The sequence below is a fragment of the Hyaloscypha bicolor genome (genome assembly GCF_002865645.1).
Source record: "Hyaloscypha bicolor E unplaced genomic scaffold K444scaffold_165, whole genome shotgun sequence".
Classification (NCBI taxonomy): Eukaryota; Fungi; Ascomycota; class Leotiomycetes; order Helotiales; family Hyaloscyphaceae; genus Hyaloscypha; species Hyaloscypha bicolor.
Genome location: NW_020194667.1, coordinates 298,530 through 315,876, shown reverse-complemented (window position 1 = coordinate 315,876; position 17,347 = coordinate 298,530). Strand labels below are relative to the sequence as shown.

The window sequence follows — 17,347 nt, the reverse complement described above, 5'->3', positions numbered from 1 at the left end:
CCACCCATCGACCCATCACCTCATCGGTTTGTCGTGCCCTTTCCCTTTTACTTTCTTTTACGATTCTCCTTCTTCATTGTTATATATCACTCGGAACATTCAAAGTTCTATTCTCTTCGATCATTTGGTACATTGTCCAAAATCCTCCCAGTTCCCCACTCATAGTCGTCCACTTGGGGAACCGTCAAAAATTCCGAGCTCTCCTATTCTTAAACCTGAAATTTATTGCTGATGATATGGGGTCACTTCTGCCGCCGTTGGGCTCTTTACAAGTTAAGAGGGTAGCTATAATAGGAGCTGGACCTTCTGGGCTTGCCGTGGCAAAGTACCTTCTCGCTGAGAATGCCTTCGACAAGATCGATATATATGAACAACAGTATGGGATTTCTTCGTCTTGCAATCTTTACTTTCACGTTATATCGTTCTAGTTTGCTTGTTAAACATCTCCATTGCAACCTTCATATATATCCAGACCATATGTGCTGACCGGCTGCAGGGCTGAAGTTGGCGGAGTCTGGAACTACAATGCCAACATCACAGACCACATACCTGTACCACAGACTGCGCCCAATGTTCCTCTGGATAAACCTATCTGGCCCCCAGGAGCAGTTGCTCCACTGTTCCCGAACCCAATGTACGATCGTCTCATCACGAACATTCCCAAACATTTGATGCAGTACTCCGATCAGGCGTTCCTTCCTCAATCTCTATTGTTCCCAACGAGAGAGGATGTTCAAGATTATCTCGTTCGATACTCACGAGATATCAGACATCTTATTATATTTTCAACCCAGGTCGAAGATATCAGTTTCTCCCAAGAAAATGGTCAGGATCGTTGGAGTCTCACGGCAAGATCTACAATCGATAGCAAGGTTGCGAAAAATCCGTATGATGCCATCGTTGTTGCAAATGGGCACTATTCCGTTCCATTTATCCCTTACGTTCCAGGAATCCAAGCATTTCAAGCAAAATACCCATCCGTAATATCACATTCGAAGAATTATCGGTTACCACAGAGCTTCAGGAACCAAAAAGTCATCGTCATCGGGGCCGGACCTTCGGGTCTGGATATTGGAAACCAAATTAGCGTTGTCTGCCAAAAGCCCTTACTCAATTCAGTTCGGTCGGAAGAGCCTCTCAAGCTTGGGAAAGAAAACATAGAGGAGGTGCCACCCATTGCCGAATACCTGGTTGAGGAGAGATCTGTCAGGTTCGAAGACGGACGAGTAGAGAAGGACATCGACGCTATCGTGTATTGTACTGGATATCTCTACGCGTGCCCATTTCTAAAGTCGCTGGATCCGCCGATTGTAACGACGGGTCGACGGGTCATTGGACTTTACAAACATCTCATCCACATCTCCCATCCCACACTCGCTTTCACGGCACTGTCGCAGAAGGCTATTCCGTTTCCGTTGTCCGAAGGCCAAGCGGCCGTGATTGCTAAAGTGTGGTCTAACAAATTAGTTCTGCCTGAAGAAAGTATTATGAATGCTTGGGAAAAGAAGCGGGTTGAAGAGCTAGGGGACAAGACCAACTTTCACATCCTTGGGTTCCCAAAGGATGCCGATTACATCAACGAACTTCATGATTGGGCAGGATGTGCTGAGGATGGTTTTACGAAGGAACCACCATACTGGGATCAGCAGCAGAGGCATATGAGGTCGATGTTCATGGATATAAGGAAGAGATTTGTGGAGCTTGATGGGAAGGCAACTACAATGAAAGAGCTGGGTCCTGAATTTGAGAATTTTGATAGATAGTGATTTCGCTAGACCGACTACCCCTGGACTTAGCAGAGCAACTGAAGTTGTGAGATTCTTCAACATCGAGGGCGCGAAAATATGGTGTCTAACTAACACCGAACCTATCGGTTTCGTATCCGAGTATCCGAGTCTCGGGACGACCAGCTCACGAGATAGATCCGAGTGGTGGCAGTGCTCTGGCGTGTAACGCCATTCCACCACCAGGTGACCGCCCAGCATCCTTCCAAAATATCAAACGATCAATGGTCAATCATATCTCTCGCCGGTAGCGAGTGAGGGACATCCTGCAATTGCGGGGTTGAGAATCCCGATCTTCAAGCCCCATTTGGTGGGATAATCTGGAGCACTTCGAAACCCGCCCCAAGACTTTTAAATAAAGATGAACTCCACATGGAGCAAGCATGCATAACTTTTAATAGTGAATCCTTTCAAATAATTGTATATCATCATCTTCTATCGCGCCCGTCTACTGTCCAAATATCATGTGGTCCCACATGGAGTAATTCTCTTACTCGTAATTACAACTTTTGGACTTTTCGATTTGATAGAATGGCGATTCCTTCGGGATACAGAGTTCTCGAACTCCTTCAATGGATCATGATCATCCGCATTGCCCAAGCCGTCGGCGCACTCGTCACCTTCAGCGTCATGTGCTACGGCGAGTCCATCTACTCCTTTGACGGCGACGGCCTGATGCTCTTCACACTCAGGAGTCCCTCACTCTTCCTTCTCCTCATATTAACGCGAAGTCAGGGCCTAGCAACATTCATAATCCTCGCCTACATTCTTGTATCGGAGTTCTTCTTCTAACAAGCATACAACTCCTGGGCTGTCTTAGCCGTCGAATGTTTCGCCCTCCTCTTCTGGCTCGTGTCTTTCGCCCTCCTGGCTTCTGAGGTCAATGGAACTGGCTTTTGGTGGTGGGGATATAGCTGTTGGATTGTTTTACTGCTACAAGCGGCCTCTGGCGAAGAGGACGGATACCTTCTACAAATCTATGGCGGCTGCCGCCGGGCTTGGTGGACTCGAATTGTAAGAATGTGATGTTCTGTTCTTCGATATAGACGGCTGACATGAGACCTCTCGCAGTACCTTGTTTGTAATTACCCTCATTGTTGTCAGTGTTGATATTCATCGTGAACGTGTTGGAGGGGCAAGAGCTGACCTCGCTGACCTCGGCCGCATTAGCGACGGTGGAAACAACCCAAGCAGCTCCTCATTCTCGAACACATTCACATCCTCATCCTCGAGACTTGGAGGAAGAATTAATTGAAGAAGACTACCAAAGGCATTCTGTGGAGCAGGTGCGGTCTTCATCAGAACCAGAAGGACGTGATGCATCACATCGATTCACATGTCGAGCATGTAGAACGGGGAGGGGAGAGAGTTCAAGAACACGACGATCGGGGTGCAAGACAGCATCGAATCATCGCAGCATGACGAGTCAAAAATGGGACTGGGGATCCCAAAAGAACTTGCTCGGGTTTCACAAAGTTTTAAAGTCTTGGTGGTTAAGAATAAAAAACAACCTTGGTCGACGAGTCGTATGTTGTCCTCCTAAGGCTTGGCGTGAGATACACATGTAATTACCGGTCCTTGACTGGGCCCCTACTTTCTCGGCAATGATAGCACTCCGCCCATTGGACGCCTCCATCGAAGAAGTTCCCAATGTTTCGATTTCTCAAACGGCCGCATTCCCGTATCCGTATGAGTTGGCTTCATAAAAAGTCGTCATCGATGTGCAGCTTGTGCATAGCTTCAAACAAGACTTCACAAAACGCTTGGACAGCGTTTGGCCAACGTTGAAAATTTTCTATAAGAAGTGCCCCAACCGATTTCTTATCCAATAATAACATCAAAAAGCTTCCGTCTCTTACTTAATTTGTTCTAGAATTGGCAAGGACGAAGCAACAACATGATCGATCCAGAAGTGCCAGCCAGCAAGGCTGAGATGTTCCCCGATGCTTCCGAGGGCAAGTGGGAGCCTCCGGATTATACTATGAAGCAGATCTACGACGCCATCCCACCTCACTGCTTCCGACCCAACACCCTCTTCTCATTAGGTTATGTGCTCCGCGATTTTGCGTTCGTTTTGATGTTAGGGTTGGCGGCCACTCAGATCCCCAGCATCCCTTTCCCGCACCTGCGTCACGTTGCTTGGTTCACCTATGCTTTCGTTCAAGGACTCGTCTTCACTGGTCTTTGGGAGCTGGCTCATGAATGCGGACATGGCGCCCTTAGCAAGAGCAAAGCATTCAACCATACCACCGGGCTCATCATCCACTCGTTCCTTCTGGTCCCTTTCCATTCCTGGCGATTCACGCATTCTCAGCATCACAAGTCAACAAACAACCTCGATAGAGATATTGCATTTGTGCCTACGCTGAAAGAGGATTTCGACAATGAACGAGCAACGCATAGCAAGGCGTGGGAGATGGTGGAAGACACTCCAGTTGTCGCCCTCACCACACTCTTTTTCCATCAACTCATAGCCTGGCCAATCTACATGACCATCAACAACTTCGCAATCGAGCGAATGGCAGCAGCGCCTTGGTGGAAGAGGAGCCATTTCTACCTCGGAGGTGATGGACCTAACTTCAAACCTGAGAACACCAGAGACGTCTTGATTTCAGATGTGGAGATTGCGCTTGCTGCTACGGGACTTTGGGCAGCGGTCAGATGGTTTGGAGCGTGGAATGTGATGCTGTTTTACGGATTTCCGTATTTGTGGACAAATCACTGGATCCGTATGTTGTCCTCCCTTCCTTGATCGAGTCTGTGCTGATGGACTGTAGTCACCATAACGTTCCTTCAACATACGGATGTCTCGATCCCGTACTACCCCACCAAGACTTGGTCCTTCTTGAGGGGTGCAGCGAGTACTGTTGACCGGGACTTCGGCTTCATCGGCCGCCATATCTTCCATGGCGCCATCGAGACCCATGTCCTGCATCATCACAGCTCCAGGATCCCATTTTACTATGCAGCTGAAGCGTCAGATGCAGTGAAAGGGGTGATGGGGAAGCATTATCAAAGTGATATGAAGACGCCGTACTTGTGGGCATTCTGGAAGAATTACACACAGTGCAAATTCGTGGTTGAGACGGAGGAAAGCAGTCATATTTACTTCTTTTCGAAGAACGAATAGACATTGGTTTAAGCATGCATTGGGATAGACAATAGACGCGGGAAACTAAATAGATTGGATTCGAAAAGTTAGACTTGTTGGAGGACAGCATAGACGAAGGGATAATACTTTCTTCGGTCATAATCAATGCACCAGATTTTCAGGGGTATTTGATCTAGAGAATATTGCTTTCATTTCCCACCGGATTTCCCTCTTCATTCAGGGTTTTCATACTTGACGCGAGCAAGCATTGGGCGGAAGTGCAGTTCATTGCTGGTACCAGTTGAGTGAAGTAGTGCCACAAACGAATCATGAACAGACCTGACACCCAGCTTCAGCACTTGCTAAGAGAACCCGAAGGATCTTGCACTTCGAAGGACAAGCAGGCTCTTTCCAGGGCCTCACGATTCGGCTCTCAATCTACTGATTTGTGCCTGAACACCATATCTGGAACTATTGATGGAAGGCGGAAGGAACAAGTGACCGCAATTTGAGATCTTTGGCCCCTCATGAGATATAACAGAGCGTTTTGGTAGCTCTGATGGTAGGAACATCCGGGGTGTGTTGTAATATTAGAGGTCACGTGCTTAGGCTCAACGACGCTCAAGACGTGCTGAGAGAGTCCTGGCTGAGGGATAATTGAGAAATCCTGGAGACGGAGCAATAGGAGTTAGCAGGCATATTTGGCTAGCATATGTTTCCAAGGATTTCATTGAGGATAGTCAGATTTTGCCAATATTGATCTCAAACTCGACCACATCGTGCAAGCACGCAGGCTGAGTCATATTACCAGAGTAATGTTTTCATCATACAAAATCAGACAGAGGAGATTTGATGCTACCTACAATGACAGACCCGATATTGAGATTCAGTTCCTCTCTCCGTATAATGTTTCCATCATTTGGTCATCGTCCGCTCATGGCAGCTCGCCGCGTGAACGGGGCCCTCGAGACAATGGTTTTAGAGTGGTGTATGATCTTGACCACTCATCGGAGTCGCCAGCTGAGTTGTAAATAGTTCAAGCTGTCGAAGATTTGAGTTGGAGGTCTTGCTGTGAAGAGAAAAGAAGGAATTTGAGAAGCGGACTCGGTTTGGAAAATATTCAGATTAGTTGAGCTAATCCCAGTTGGGTTTAGCACAAGCGTGCTTTTTTTGACAGCGTTCAGGCCGCCCTATCGCACAGCACTACACCTCCCCGCTGCTTTACAAGTTGAATCTTCTCCTGCATACATACAAACACCATTCAAACCCGAAGAACAATTGACCAGAATTCACATCCAAGCCCCCGAATACGATACTGCATAATTGCATACGGCATTTACAACCACATAATCAGGATTGAAAGCAACTGCGCCGCCTGTAGCTGCCTCGAAAACAGCTCACTGGAATCCCCTGCCAAAGACAGCTCTCGAAGTCACCCGCCTGCATAGAGCTCCGAATCACGAAGGTAGGGGACGTCTGCGAACCTCCATAAGCTCCGACTCCTCAAACTCCTCAGACCTCCCTCATGGACAATTTGTGGACCCGGCGCTCGAAGTAAGTTTCTCTTGACCGCTGCGTGCTACAAGCGCATAGCTTACAGTGATACCATTAGCACCAGCAAGCTGTCTTTGTCCACGGGAAATCCTACTACGAATGGCGCTCTTCCTTCGAATGACCACCCTACTCGAAACTATACGCTGGGCAGACGACATGGAGACTCATCTTCGCACAGTAACAAAAATCCCTTCAACGCGATGAGCCCTTCAACCAGCTCCCTTGCCTCACCAACTGCTGGTGCAGCAAGCGCATTTGGCCTAGGATCTGGCGCTTTTGCGTCTTTTGGATCTTCCAAGACTCCGAAAACCCCAGGCGGTGCGCTGGACTTCAGTAGCGTCGTGGGAGCGGCGGCAAGGACTCCAACGGCAGAGAAGCAGATCAAGGACCTAGGCACTAAGCCCTCGAAGGCATCCCTCACAGACTCAAAGACCGCAACTCCTCCCCCAATACATTCATTAAGGCATAGCTGGGTGTTCTGGTTCCGCCCGCCAATTTCCAAGTCGAACGGCTTTGTGGAATATGAAAAGACCTTGCATCCTATGGCAAGCTTTGGAACAGTGGAGGATTTCTTTGGCATCTACCAGCACTTGAAGCGCCCTTCGACTTTACCTCTCGTCTCCGATTACCACATATTCAAGAAAGGCATTCGACCGGTTTGGGAGGATGATGAGAATAAGCGGGGTGGCAAGTGGATTGTGAGATTGAAGAAGGGAGTGGCGGATCGGTACTGGGAGGACCTGCTCTTAGCCATTGTAGGCGACCAGTTTGCAGAAGCTAGTGAGGAGGTTTGTGGAGCGGTGCTCAGTGTCCGGAATGGAGAGGACATTTTGAGCATCTGGACCCGCAACAACGGCGGGCGGGTCCTGAAGATTAGGTATGGTCCGAAATCCCAATACGAGGGTACACTACTGACAATTCTCTACAGGGAGACGATGAAGCGCATTTTAATCTTCCCTCCAGAAACGAAGGTCGAATGGAAGTCTCACGACTCCAGTATCCAACAACGAACCGCGATAGACGATGCTAGAAAGGAGAAGTCAAGCCAGCATAATCATCATTCTGCGCACCCGCGTAATGGAAGTAAGGATATCGAACAGTCGTCCCCTGAGAAGAAGCAGACTTCATAATTGCATATTCAGCCATTCTAGATCTCTCGTTGAGGATTTAGAGCGACGGATCTTCTTACGACAAATGATTGTACAGTATTTGGGTTGCATTGATTGGTAAAAGCGGTATGACTTGGCTATGGCGGGCACTTCTATTTCTCAATTCTGGGTTAAGCAACGCGTGGGTAACGTGCTGTATCATAGCGTGAAGAGCCTGCAGGCACTCTTCTACAAACCATTTGCGTTCGCGTTCTTCGACGTTGAAGCAAGCAAGATCTAAATAAGATCTAAATAAAACATCCTCGCACATTTCTTGAGCGAGAGTTCAACCGATGTCAGCGAATTGGCGTTAACATGTCTCATCCTGCAGAGCAATGCGTATATTTGAGCACTCTCTCAACAGCAGAACAGAGAGATTTGTGCACTACCCCACGTGCATAAAGTTGTGATGCCCCGCCACCAACCTCAACTACCAGACATCTACTTCTGAACGACATAAAGGCCTAAAAATGGCCTGACTCGACCACTTCGCGCTCATGGACCCCTTAAGTATAGCTGGGACGCTCATAGCGGTCCTCCAAATCACGACCTCTGTCATCTCAATCCTGTACGACTACCGCACCGGCGTGGCCTCCGCTTCCCGTGAGGTTATCCAAATCACCGAGGCCCTTAATTCCCTAAAAGACGTCTTAGAATCAATACTCCGTCTCATTGAGACGACGAAAGCCGGGGAATTATCAACGGTTGAATTATTGGCGAAGGATGGGGGCACGTTACAGAGTTGTCAAGCGGAGCTAGAGAGGTTGAGAGCTAAGCTGGAGCCTGAGAAGGGATGGAGGAAGTTAAGGAATAGCTTGATTTGGCCACTTAAGGAGGGTGAGATGAGGAGGGCACTGGAGGGGCTTGAGAGGTGGAAGAGTACGATGCAGTTGGCGTTGAGTGCTGATCAGGCGTAAGTACTCTCACGTGACGAGTACGGATGTCACTGATGGGAGGCAGTACATTGAGTTTATCTATCAAAGACGATGTGGAGGATTTGACGCAGATGTTTCAAAGGCATAACACTGGTGAGTCTGCGAAGTATGAGAGAGGTGGTGTGCTGATGGAGGAGTTGCAGATCTCAAACGGCAAGCAATCTACAAGTGGCTTTCTGCTCCTGATCCATATTCGAATCATGTTACAAATCGAAAGAAACGTCAGTTTCAGACTGGGGTTTGGCTTTTAAGGAGCAAGCAGTATGAACATTGGTTACAAAGCGAGAATTCGTTTCTTTGGATTTATGGAATTCGTAAGTTCTTACCGCAGCTGGCCTGCAAAACGCCTCTGATAAAACGATACAGCTGGAAGTGGGAAGACTGTACTTTGGTAATACCCCAAGAGCTTTTTTTGCTTCTTCGTGCTCACGCCTGAATAGCTCAACGGCCATCGAGCAACTCATCCGTTACTTCCAGCAAGCGCCCCGAACTGCACTCACATACTTTTATTTTGACTTCAACGATACTGGGAAAAGAGACACGAACTCCCTGATACGATCTCTTATCACACAATTATCAGCTCAGTGTGAAACAATACCGCCTCCCTTACTTGAGCTGTACAACAGCCAACCAGACGGCATGGAAGTTATCGACGAACAAAACCTTCTCGCAACACTTCGAAACTTGATTCTCACGTTCCACAACGTTTATATTGTTTTAGATGCTCTCGATGAAAGTCTAGATTGCGAGGAGATCTTGCATTTCATCAACTCAGTTCAGGGTTGGGACTTGTCACGCCTCCATCTCCTTGTCACCAGTCGGCAATTGGCGGATATCGAAGAGTCGTTGACGGGGTTGGTCACAGAACGAGTGTGTCTTCAAGATTCAGAAATGAATGAGGATATCATCCTTTACGTTGCCGACAAGCTTGAGAACGACAAGTCGTTGTCCAGGTTCCCTCCGGATATTCGGTTTCAGATCCAGAAAAAGCTTCTGGAAGGAGAGGATGGCATGTGAGTGGTGTCCTCCAGCGGATATTTTTCTTGCTGATAAGATAACTAGGTTCCAATGGGTTGTATGTCAGCTTGATATGCTACGACGTTGCATGTCTGTAGCCGCCATACGTAAAGCTTTGTCGGTAGGCTTGCCTAAGAACTTGGACCAGACATACGATCAGATTCTATTCCAAATCGACGAGCTCCATCAGCAAGATGTGCTAAAGACTCTTCAAGTCTTGACAGCTACACAGGAATCTTTGACTCTGGAAGAAATTGTGGAGATCCTCGCAGTGGACCTCGACTCGGATCCTCCTCATTTCGACCCTGATTCCAGACTTCTGGATCCTCGAAGTATTCTATCGATGTGCTCGTCTTTGGTCACAACTGTGAAGACGAGTCGATGGACCACATATCCTGAAAAGGAAAGTGTTACATATTTGAAACTTGCACATGCTTCAGTGGCGGATTATTTAACTCAGCCCAAAATGGGACCGTCACAATTCCATTTTTCGACGACACCTTCACGGCAATTTCTTGCTCAGTGCTGTTTAGCGTACCTCATGAACCCCGAGTTTTCGACTGGTCACCAAAGTCGCCAGAAAACCGAGATGGCGGCTATGAGGAGTTCGTACCCTTTCTTAATCCATGCTATTAACAACTGGCTAAAGTACCTCTCCAAAATGCCGGGCGATCCAGACGACTATCTCGAGCCAAGGACGATCGAGATGCTTCAAGCATTTTTTGAGACATGGAAAACACCATCAGGAGGCAATTATACATTTTGGGTCGGAATGCTTATTCCGGATGTGGTATACGAACAAATACGAAAGACGCAGCCGCTCTATTACGCAGCCTCTTATGGCCTCACGGAGGTTGTCCGAATGATTCTCGAATCCCAGAAGGATATTGAGCTCAACGCGTTGGGTGGACGTGCATATTCAACAGCATTACACGTTGCCACTTATCGAAATCGCATTGATGTTGTAAAAGTTTTGTTGGATCAAGGAGCTGATCCGAATCTTTGTAACGTGAGTGACGAGCCTCCCTTATATTGGGCGGCTATCAATGGGAATCAGGAGATGCAAGATTTGTTGCTCAAAAATGGAGCCACTGATTTAAAGGGGGTACTGGGCCGGAAGTTTACACTCCAAGATCGGTTGGATGAGATGCTTTTGGCCATAGATTTCAAGCTTGATGAATAGAATAATGCTGAAGTGTCTTTGATTTGAAAGCTCCCATCAATCACCATTTCACGTGACACGGGCTGCCCTCCCATCAAGCTCTCCTTCAAACACCACAGCCCAGACCTCGAAGCTTAACACCTCGATACAAGAAAAGAACGTAAGAAGATTCTCTCATAGCACATTTCACAATGTAATTGCAAGTTTACAAACAATTTGCGGTCCTCGAGCAAAGATTCAGCAACTCAGCAGGAGTCAGTCCCAAGAAAGGGAAGCCACGGCTATATGGAGACACTTTTGGAGGATGCATCTCAACAAACCTAGATATTGGTGAGAATGTTGAGAGAAGACGGAAGATTGAGAAACGATGGGAGTGGAAGAACGAATTCATGGCCGTCCGTTGATTACATCTATATATGGAAAGAACTATCAATCTACACAATCCCACTTTACTGGTGTATCAATATTGGTATTTCTTTTGCGTATTAGATGCCAACGAGACTACAAGACACAAGGATCGTCCGGATTTGTGTTTCAATTGCCTTCATGCAGCGACTGTCGTTTGCAGCGATCCAGTGGTGTCCTTCAACCCAACACACCCTCCGCACTCATCATTTGGGTTTTCCCTTTCATTGCAGCACTTGCTTATCAACATTTCAATTCCAGATACCATTCATCAGAGCTTTCATGATTCCTTGGCCGTCTCTTCGTGCCGGAGAGCTCATCCAGCATCCCAAGCAGACTAGCATGGAGTGCTGGTCTTGTGATTTTCCTTCCAGTTGAGAGCAGGTTTAGCACAATCCGTTTGTTTGGCTGTTCTTGCTCAAGGGATGTCTGCAGTGCTGATTTTCAAATTGCGGTTTCATTCAAGTCGTTTCGCTGGGCCCTCAAGGGAGGGCATCCAGGTTGGATGGCGGCATTTGTAAGTTCTCCGAGATCAAGTTCGACATGTTCGTCTAAGCACATACTGCCGTCTACTCGACCGCTATCATCGAGGACGGAAGCTCGGTCAGGTTGTGTCGTAGAGGGGCGGCATCAACCCAAAGGGCATTAATCGGGGCGGACGTCATGATGGAACGGGGCGGCTGCCAATCAAACAGGATCGAGTTGCCAAGTCGGGACAGGGAGTGTTCCCTCCTATAATATACAATCCCTATCGTCCCTTTCCTTCAGCTCGTGGAAATAGAAGGCGTATTGTGGGTGAGAGGACGACCAGTGCCGATGCAGCTCCCTTCACCGAGACCCTGATCAGGAAACTCGGTAACGCCAAGCCGGCATGCCTGAGACAACCCAGTTCTCTAATGAGCCATACCCTATTCTACGCAGGCAAGTATTGTAAATACCCACGCCAGTGGCTGCTTACCAGCCGGAAGAAAAGAGAACTCCGGTGACCCCATCAGGCTAGCGTGTCTTCGCCAGCAAATCAGATCGTCTGCTAAAGAGACCGACATTCTGTTTGTGGACGAATCCCCATTTCAACAGGCGAATGAGTGGGAAGATGAGCACACGACCTCGACTCACGACTCACTCCTGAAGCATAAGAAGGTCGGCGCTCTTCGCACGCCTGGCGAGAATGGACAAGCCGACGAACAAGATGAGCAGCCCTACGACGTTGGGCGATGAGTCCTCGCCATGGCAAAGCTCAGGGACCTCGGCCGGGGAGGATGACCTCGTGCACGAGGAATCGATGCTGAAGCGGAAGTTGGCGGTTATCGAGGAATTCATGGAGAATGGTGAGTCCCATTCATTTGAGATGGTTTCAGTGATTCCCCTTCGAGGAGATGAAACGGCCAGCCTAAACCAAGCGTACGAGTCGTCGACATCCCCCATTCCCGTGACGATGGGCCGATGACGGTGATGTGCCTCGATTGTCCTATCTTGCTTAGGAATTCTGAGAGAACATCAAATTTTGGGTTCGAGGGAATTGATTACTGACTCGGAATTAGAGAATGGGGCACCTTCCTTAGAAGATCGATGTCAGATCTTGCGTCAAAAGATAGGCTCCTTGGAAGCGGATATCTTCAGATCAGGTATAGCTCCTACAAACCCGAATTGGATTTCATATTGATCTGTCTCTAGGAAGAATGGACGCGTCCCGTCGGTATCTCAAGGAAACCCCAAATCCCGCGTTCGTGAATGTACAGCCCGAGGAGTTCACAAGTTGGTTGTCGATTACTGAGAGAAAAACCTCAGATCAGTTCAACCGCGCCGAAATGGACCTCGTGTCTTCATTAAATAGAAGATCCCTATTCTTCGGTGCTGGGGATGCATTTCATGTTTTCCCTGTAACTCCAGATGGCTCGTCTCGTGAGGACTCAGAGCACTCGACGGAACGCCCCCACAAACGACCGCGGATTGCCGAAAAGGATAAGCCACCTTGTCTGAGATGCAGAATACTGAAGAAAAAGGTGAGGCGGTCAAGAGATTTCCAGCATCCTCGGTCCTTGAAAATATTTGTTGGCTCGCAATTCACGTGACCTCAATTTTCACGGCATCTGCACATATGACTGATTATTCTGCAGTGCGATTCCTTGGATCAATGCAGCCATTGTCCGACGCAAAGCTTTGAGAATGAAAGCGACTTCTGGAAAATCTTAGGCTGTTTCAGGGCTCGTTTACAAGATTTCTCCAACATATTTTGCCCAGGTGAGCTGCAGCTTTGACTACCCAAATTGCTTCTCACACTAATCATTGAACTTCCAAAGCCTTTGCCAGATCTACAACTAGAACTTTAAGATATAGGTCCGGTGGCAGTGAGATTATCAATTTTGTGCTAACAAAGTCTCGAGTCTCAGACCAAAAGAGACGACGCATGATGCACTTGGTGGAGGCCAGACCCGATTTCGCTCAACTTGACGATGCTTCGTGGGACGACATCACAAACCGTGGGTCAGTGAGCAGAGCAGCCATAACGTTGACCGAATATGGCGGTGATGGGGATACCTTCACTCCCGACGGCTTTCTTCAGCAAGATTACGAGGCTGCGTGGAGTGTGTTGCAAGCAGTGTCTATGGACTCGACTTACCTCACGAAGACGGAGTATAACCTCTTTACTTTGCTGCGGCAGGGTAACGAATTCTCCGTCTATGAACCGGTATGCCCGTTCATTATTTTACCTTCCGCTCCGGTTGTTTGAATCAAACTGGGACGTTAGCTTCCTATTTGCAACCCCATTTTCCCAGCTCGATACAGATATTTGAAGCCTTCACAACTTCATTTCGTTTGACTAACTGGTGGGCAGGAATACTGGGAGCTTTTCAACCAAACAAAGCGCATCCTCCGACAATCTGTTGAGTTCTACCTGCTTGAGAGACTTTGCTCGCAGATGGCGTCAGGTGACATGATCCCACCCTTCGACCCCTCGAGCTCAACACCAAATACTTTGGTCCTCGTCGATCTCAAGGATGATATCGAAAGTCTCCTACGACGGTTCGAAAAGATCTGTGCTGGAAGAGCAAAACTGACAGGGTTCGCACAACTGGCCTGCTTTTACGCAATACTGGTTTTGGGGATTGCCAAGTCGATCCTGATTGATGCTTATTCCATTCGTGCCGACTACGAAGACCCAAATCCTTGGGAGGAGGAAGATGCGGTTAGGATTACGAGTGCATATAAAGCTCTCGTCAGCGTGTTCTGCTGGTCATCAAAATCAGATGTTGTACTGGACCCGGAGATTGATCAGGACGATGAGCTGGGAGCTGCTTTGCTGGAAACACGAGCAATGGTACAAAGCGCGAAATGGGAAGAACGAGGGTTCAGAGGGATGAAAGAGTTCCTTCTCAGTCTCGGATCGTGCTTCTTCGCTGATGGGGCCTACAATGGCTTCTTTATGCAGAAATTCGGCCGTGAACGAATCCCGAGAACCTTGTCCAAGGGAGCCATTTCGGTTAACGGAAACAGCGAGCGTCGAATTAGTCACATTAAATCGAGGGAATCTGGAACACCACACCAGGAGAGACACACCAGTGATGAGGTAAGGCAGGCACCCACCGTCCATGTTTTCAGCGTCGCGCAGGAGCAAGATTCCTTTCCTCGATTTGATGGAACCAGGCAGCATGATTCGGTTTCGCTCTTCACACCTTCCCCATCAAAGAATCAATTCCAAGATGTCCTTCGCGAGTCGGCAAATGGTGCTGCTCATCGGCCCTCTAACTCTGGAAATTCATCCACGTTTACATTTGTGGCTCATGATGAAAGTGACGGACACACTGCGGGTCGAGGTCAAAGCCGGCGTAAAGGGGCACTGGACGCTGAGACCTTGAGAAAGGCAAGAGAGGTCAGGAAGCTAGGAGCTTGCTGGAATTGCTGGGTGATGAAAATACCGGTAAATACCTGCTACCGATATCGACTTTGTCTGACGATGAATGTAGTGCTCGGAAGGATCAACTTGTGATCGTTGCAGGAAGAAATCTAGCAGTCCAGTGTATCGACTCTGCAACAGAAATCCTTTCACAGCTTACGGCGACCTCCTCTTCCCTGGTATGTCCCCTTGAAGCTCGACGTGCAATTGTGACTTACTATAGACTAGATTACCTGGTCTCTGATTTCAGCACTCAAGCCATCCAGAGATATACTGACGATAACACCCGCGGTTTCACAGGCCAAATTCTGAATGTGGTTGTCACATGGGGAGAAGGGACTTTAAAGGTTCGAGCCAGCCCGTTTGTCACCGTTCCAAACGGGATAATGCAAACGAAATACCATAGTCAAGATGGACACCCACTTGGCGTCGAGTCCTTGCCAGTTGGCTTGACTGAACCCAATTTGGTTCTTTTGGAGCAGACCTGCCTAGACGAGCTCGAGAACAAGCTTGTAAACCAAGAATTCGTGAGTGGCGTCTGCTGCTGGCGAACTGCAGATGTCTCTCGATCGATTCTAGAGACCGTCTACCGATACTACGATACAATGCCCGTCGTAGGTCATCCTCACAGCCAACCCATCTCTCACTAAATCTTGAAACAGAAACACCCCCTCATACACACAATCCTACAACTCCGCCTCGCCATCCGCGCCATCAGCAACCCCCCAATCTTCACCGACTCCTCCGCAAAAATGATCCTCTACCACATCCAAACCAAATACCCCTCCGTAGAATTCTACTCCAGCCGTCTCCTCAACCGCCAACTAAAGCACATAACCTTCAAGCTGTGCCGCCAACTCGCACACAAGTTTCTCTCGAAACTGGAAAAAGCCGTCAGATCGCGCGATAAAGGCTTTTGGCCCATCTACTTCGCCTCCATGATCCTTTTATGTTCGACGATCGAGCATGGTCAGATACTGCTGAATGCGCATATCCAGACTGCGAGAGCAGCCAACCAGTTGAGTGGGATAGGGACGGGAATGGATGAGGAGCCGCTGAAGGCGTGTCAGGAGCTGGAGGATGGACCATGTGCGCAGTTGACACATCTTTTCCATGCGCTGTATCGCACGGGGAAGAGGGATTCGGGGGGCTTGAATCCGTTCAGGGATGAGTTTGAGTTGAATGCTGAGAAGCACTTTGATGCGGCGAGTATGGGAATGATTAGGGAGATTAAGAAGAATGTTTTTGACAAAGGTGGGCTTTCTCCTCTTACTCGCTTGATCTTGGTGCTTGTACTGACTTTTTTAGCTGAAATTTTGCGAGAAAGGGATAAGCCGCTTGTGCTTGATATGAGGCCGGAGGATTTTGCGAAGAGGAACTCAGGGAGGCTGGTGGCGAAGTTCTTACTTTCATTTTTGCCCCTGAATGAGGTCAGGGTGCTATAAATATAGAGGAATATTCGTGCACATTCGTTTGGATGAACTGCAAAAGGTTTATTTGCATGAGAAGGGGGAGGAGAGGGGTATATGAATCAATGAGATATTTGGAGATATCTGAAGAATATTCCTTCGTCTCTGCGTGTAACTCGTGGTCCAGAACTAGCACCGAGGTGATTGCATTATTTGAGATGAGAAAAAAAAAATATAGAGACAAGGGCAACAACGTTATGATTGATTGTGAGAAGGAGATATTAAAAAGTCCAACATAGTACCGACCGTTCCATAGGCTCTTGGACCTGGGTCGAGCTTTTGCCTCTTTGTGAGTGGCTCGAGAACGCACGATGTACGAGGCGTGCCAAAAGACAAAGCGGAAGCAGGATTCAGGCTCATACTGTCCCTCTCTGCTTAAATAGGTGTGTCATTCACCTCCCATCTAAGGGATTTTCAATCACCAACTCCCGTGGTCACTGTACGGATCAGGAACGTGTCCTTGTTCCGTTTCGCTGCGAGTATAATATAAGCCAAATTCCCTCCCTTCAATGAAGACAACCCCAAAGCTGACTCTCCTGCTGGGTAAGTAATTTTCGCTTCCAAAGTTTGAGCTGCTCTGGCAATACAGTGTGCATCATTCTCACTGCGGCTTGACAAATTCGGGGTTTTGGGGCATAAAACCATCCTCATTCTCAAGATGATCGATGTCTTTGATCACTTCAAAGGGGTAAAGAGCAATCGTCAATGTTTCGAGTTTAGAGAATTCAGTCCAGATTTGGGCAGGAACAGCGCCAAAAGCCATGAGATCCATAGTTAGATAGCGGATATTCCGAAGTCTTCCCACGTCTTTCTGTACGTCTGGTACAAGGGGCCACGCGGTGTTTCGCTGAATGACGAGGTCGATCAAAATTTGAAATTATCCCACT

At 48.1% G+C, this 17,347-nt stretch overlaps 6 protein-coding genes across 6 annotated transcripts; all 6 read left to right on the top strand.

Moving 5' to 3' along the window:
• Positions 1–23: 23 nt before the first annotated feature.
• Positions 24–2,089, top strand: K444DRAFT_656147 (flavin dependent monooxygenase-like protein). Its single transcript, XM_024886064.1, has 2 exons — positions 24–376; positions 497–2,089. The coding sequence occupies exons 1-2, from the start codon at positions 237–239 to the stop codon at positions 1,761–1,763; spliced, it is 1,407 nt and encodes a 468-aa protein (XP_024729618.1). The 5' UTR covers positions 24–236; the 3' UTR covers positions 1,764–2,089.
• Positions 2,090–2,244: 155 nt separating this feature from the next.
• Positions 2,245–2,794, top strand: K444DRAFT_619425 (uncharacterized protein). The gene has a single exon (XM_024881511.1). It carries the CDS (start codon positions 2,316–2,318, stop codon positions 2,574–2,576), a length of 261 nt encoding a protein of 86 aa, XP_024729617.1. The 5' UTR covers positions 2,245–2,315; the 3' UTR covers positions 2,577–2,794.
• A 775-nt stretch (positions 2,795–3,569) lies between these two features.
• K444DRAFT_619422 (uncharacterized protein) lies at positions 3,570–5,109 on the top strand. Its single transcript, XM_024881510.1, has 2 exons — positions 3,570–4,513; positions 4,562–5,109. Exons 1-2 carry the CDS (start codon positions 3,682–3,684, stop codon positions 4,912–4,914), a joined length of 1,185 nt encoding a protein of 394 aa, XP_024729616.1. The 5' UTR covers positions 3,570–3,681; the 3' UTR covers positions 4,915–5,109.
• A 1,291-nt stretch (positions 5,110–6,400) lies between these two features.
• Positions 6,401–7,559, top strand: K444DRAFT_542938 (IF4E-domain-containing protein; the record flags this gene model as incomplete). The annotated part of the gene is made up of 3 exons (XM_024875920.1): positions 6,401–6,429; positions 6,488–7,306; positions 7,358–7,559. The coding sequence occupies 3 exons, from the start codon at positions 6,401–6,403 to the stop codon at positions 7,557–7,559; spliced, it is 1,050 nt and encodes a 349-aa protein (XP_024729615.1).
• A 515-nt stretch (positions 7,560–8,074) lies between these two features.
• K444DRAFT_635671 (uncharacterized protein) lies at positions 8,075–10,712 on the top strand (the record flags this gene model as incomplete). The annotated part of the gene is made up of 6 exons (XM_024883897.1): positions 8,075–8,490; positions 8,538–8,605; positions 8,656–8,826; positions 8,879–8,903; positions 8,953–9,525; positions 9,575–10,712. 6 exons carry the CDS (start codon positions 8,075–8,077, stop codon positions 10,710–10,712), a joined length of 2,391 nt encoding a protein of 796 aa, XP_024729614.1.
• Positions 10,713–13,888: 3,176 nt separating this feature from the next.
• K444DRAFT_189441 (uncharacterized protein) lies at positions 13,889–15,202 on the top strand. The gene has a single exon (XM_024870910.1). It carries the CDS (start codon positions 14,017–14,019, stop codon positions 15,082–15,084), a length of 1,068 nt encoding a protein of 355 aa, XP_024729613.1. The 5' UTR covers positions 13,889–14,016; the 3' UTR covers positions 15,085–15,202.
• The last annotated feature ends 2,145 nt before the right edge of the window (positions 15,203–17,347 follow it).

Coding starts and splice junctions, on each gene's coding strand:
- K444DRAFT_656147 (XM_024886064.1), top strand. CDS start 237: ATGGGGTCACTTCTGCCGCCGTTGGGCTCTTTACAAGTTAAGAGGGTA. Junction 377..496: donor ATCGATATATATGAACAACA/GTATGGGATTTC, acceptor GACCGGCTGCAG/GGCTGAAGTTGGCGGAGTCT.
- K444DRAFT_189441 (XM_024870910.1), top strand. CDS start 14,017: ATGGCGTCAGGTGACATGATCCCACCCTTCGACCCCTCGAGCTCAACA.
- K444DRAFT_619425 (XM_024881511.1), top strand. CDS start 2,316: ATGGCGATTCCTTCGGGATACAGAGTTCTCGAACTCCTTCAATGGATC.
- K444DRAFT_619422 (XM_024881510.1), top strand. CDS start 3,682: ATGATCGATCCAGAAGTGCCAGCCAGCAAGGCTGAGATGTTCCCCGAT. Junction 4,514..4,561: donor GTGGACAAATCACTGGATCC/GTATGTTGTCCT, acceptor GATGGACTGTAG/TCACCATAACGTTCCTTCAA.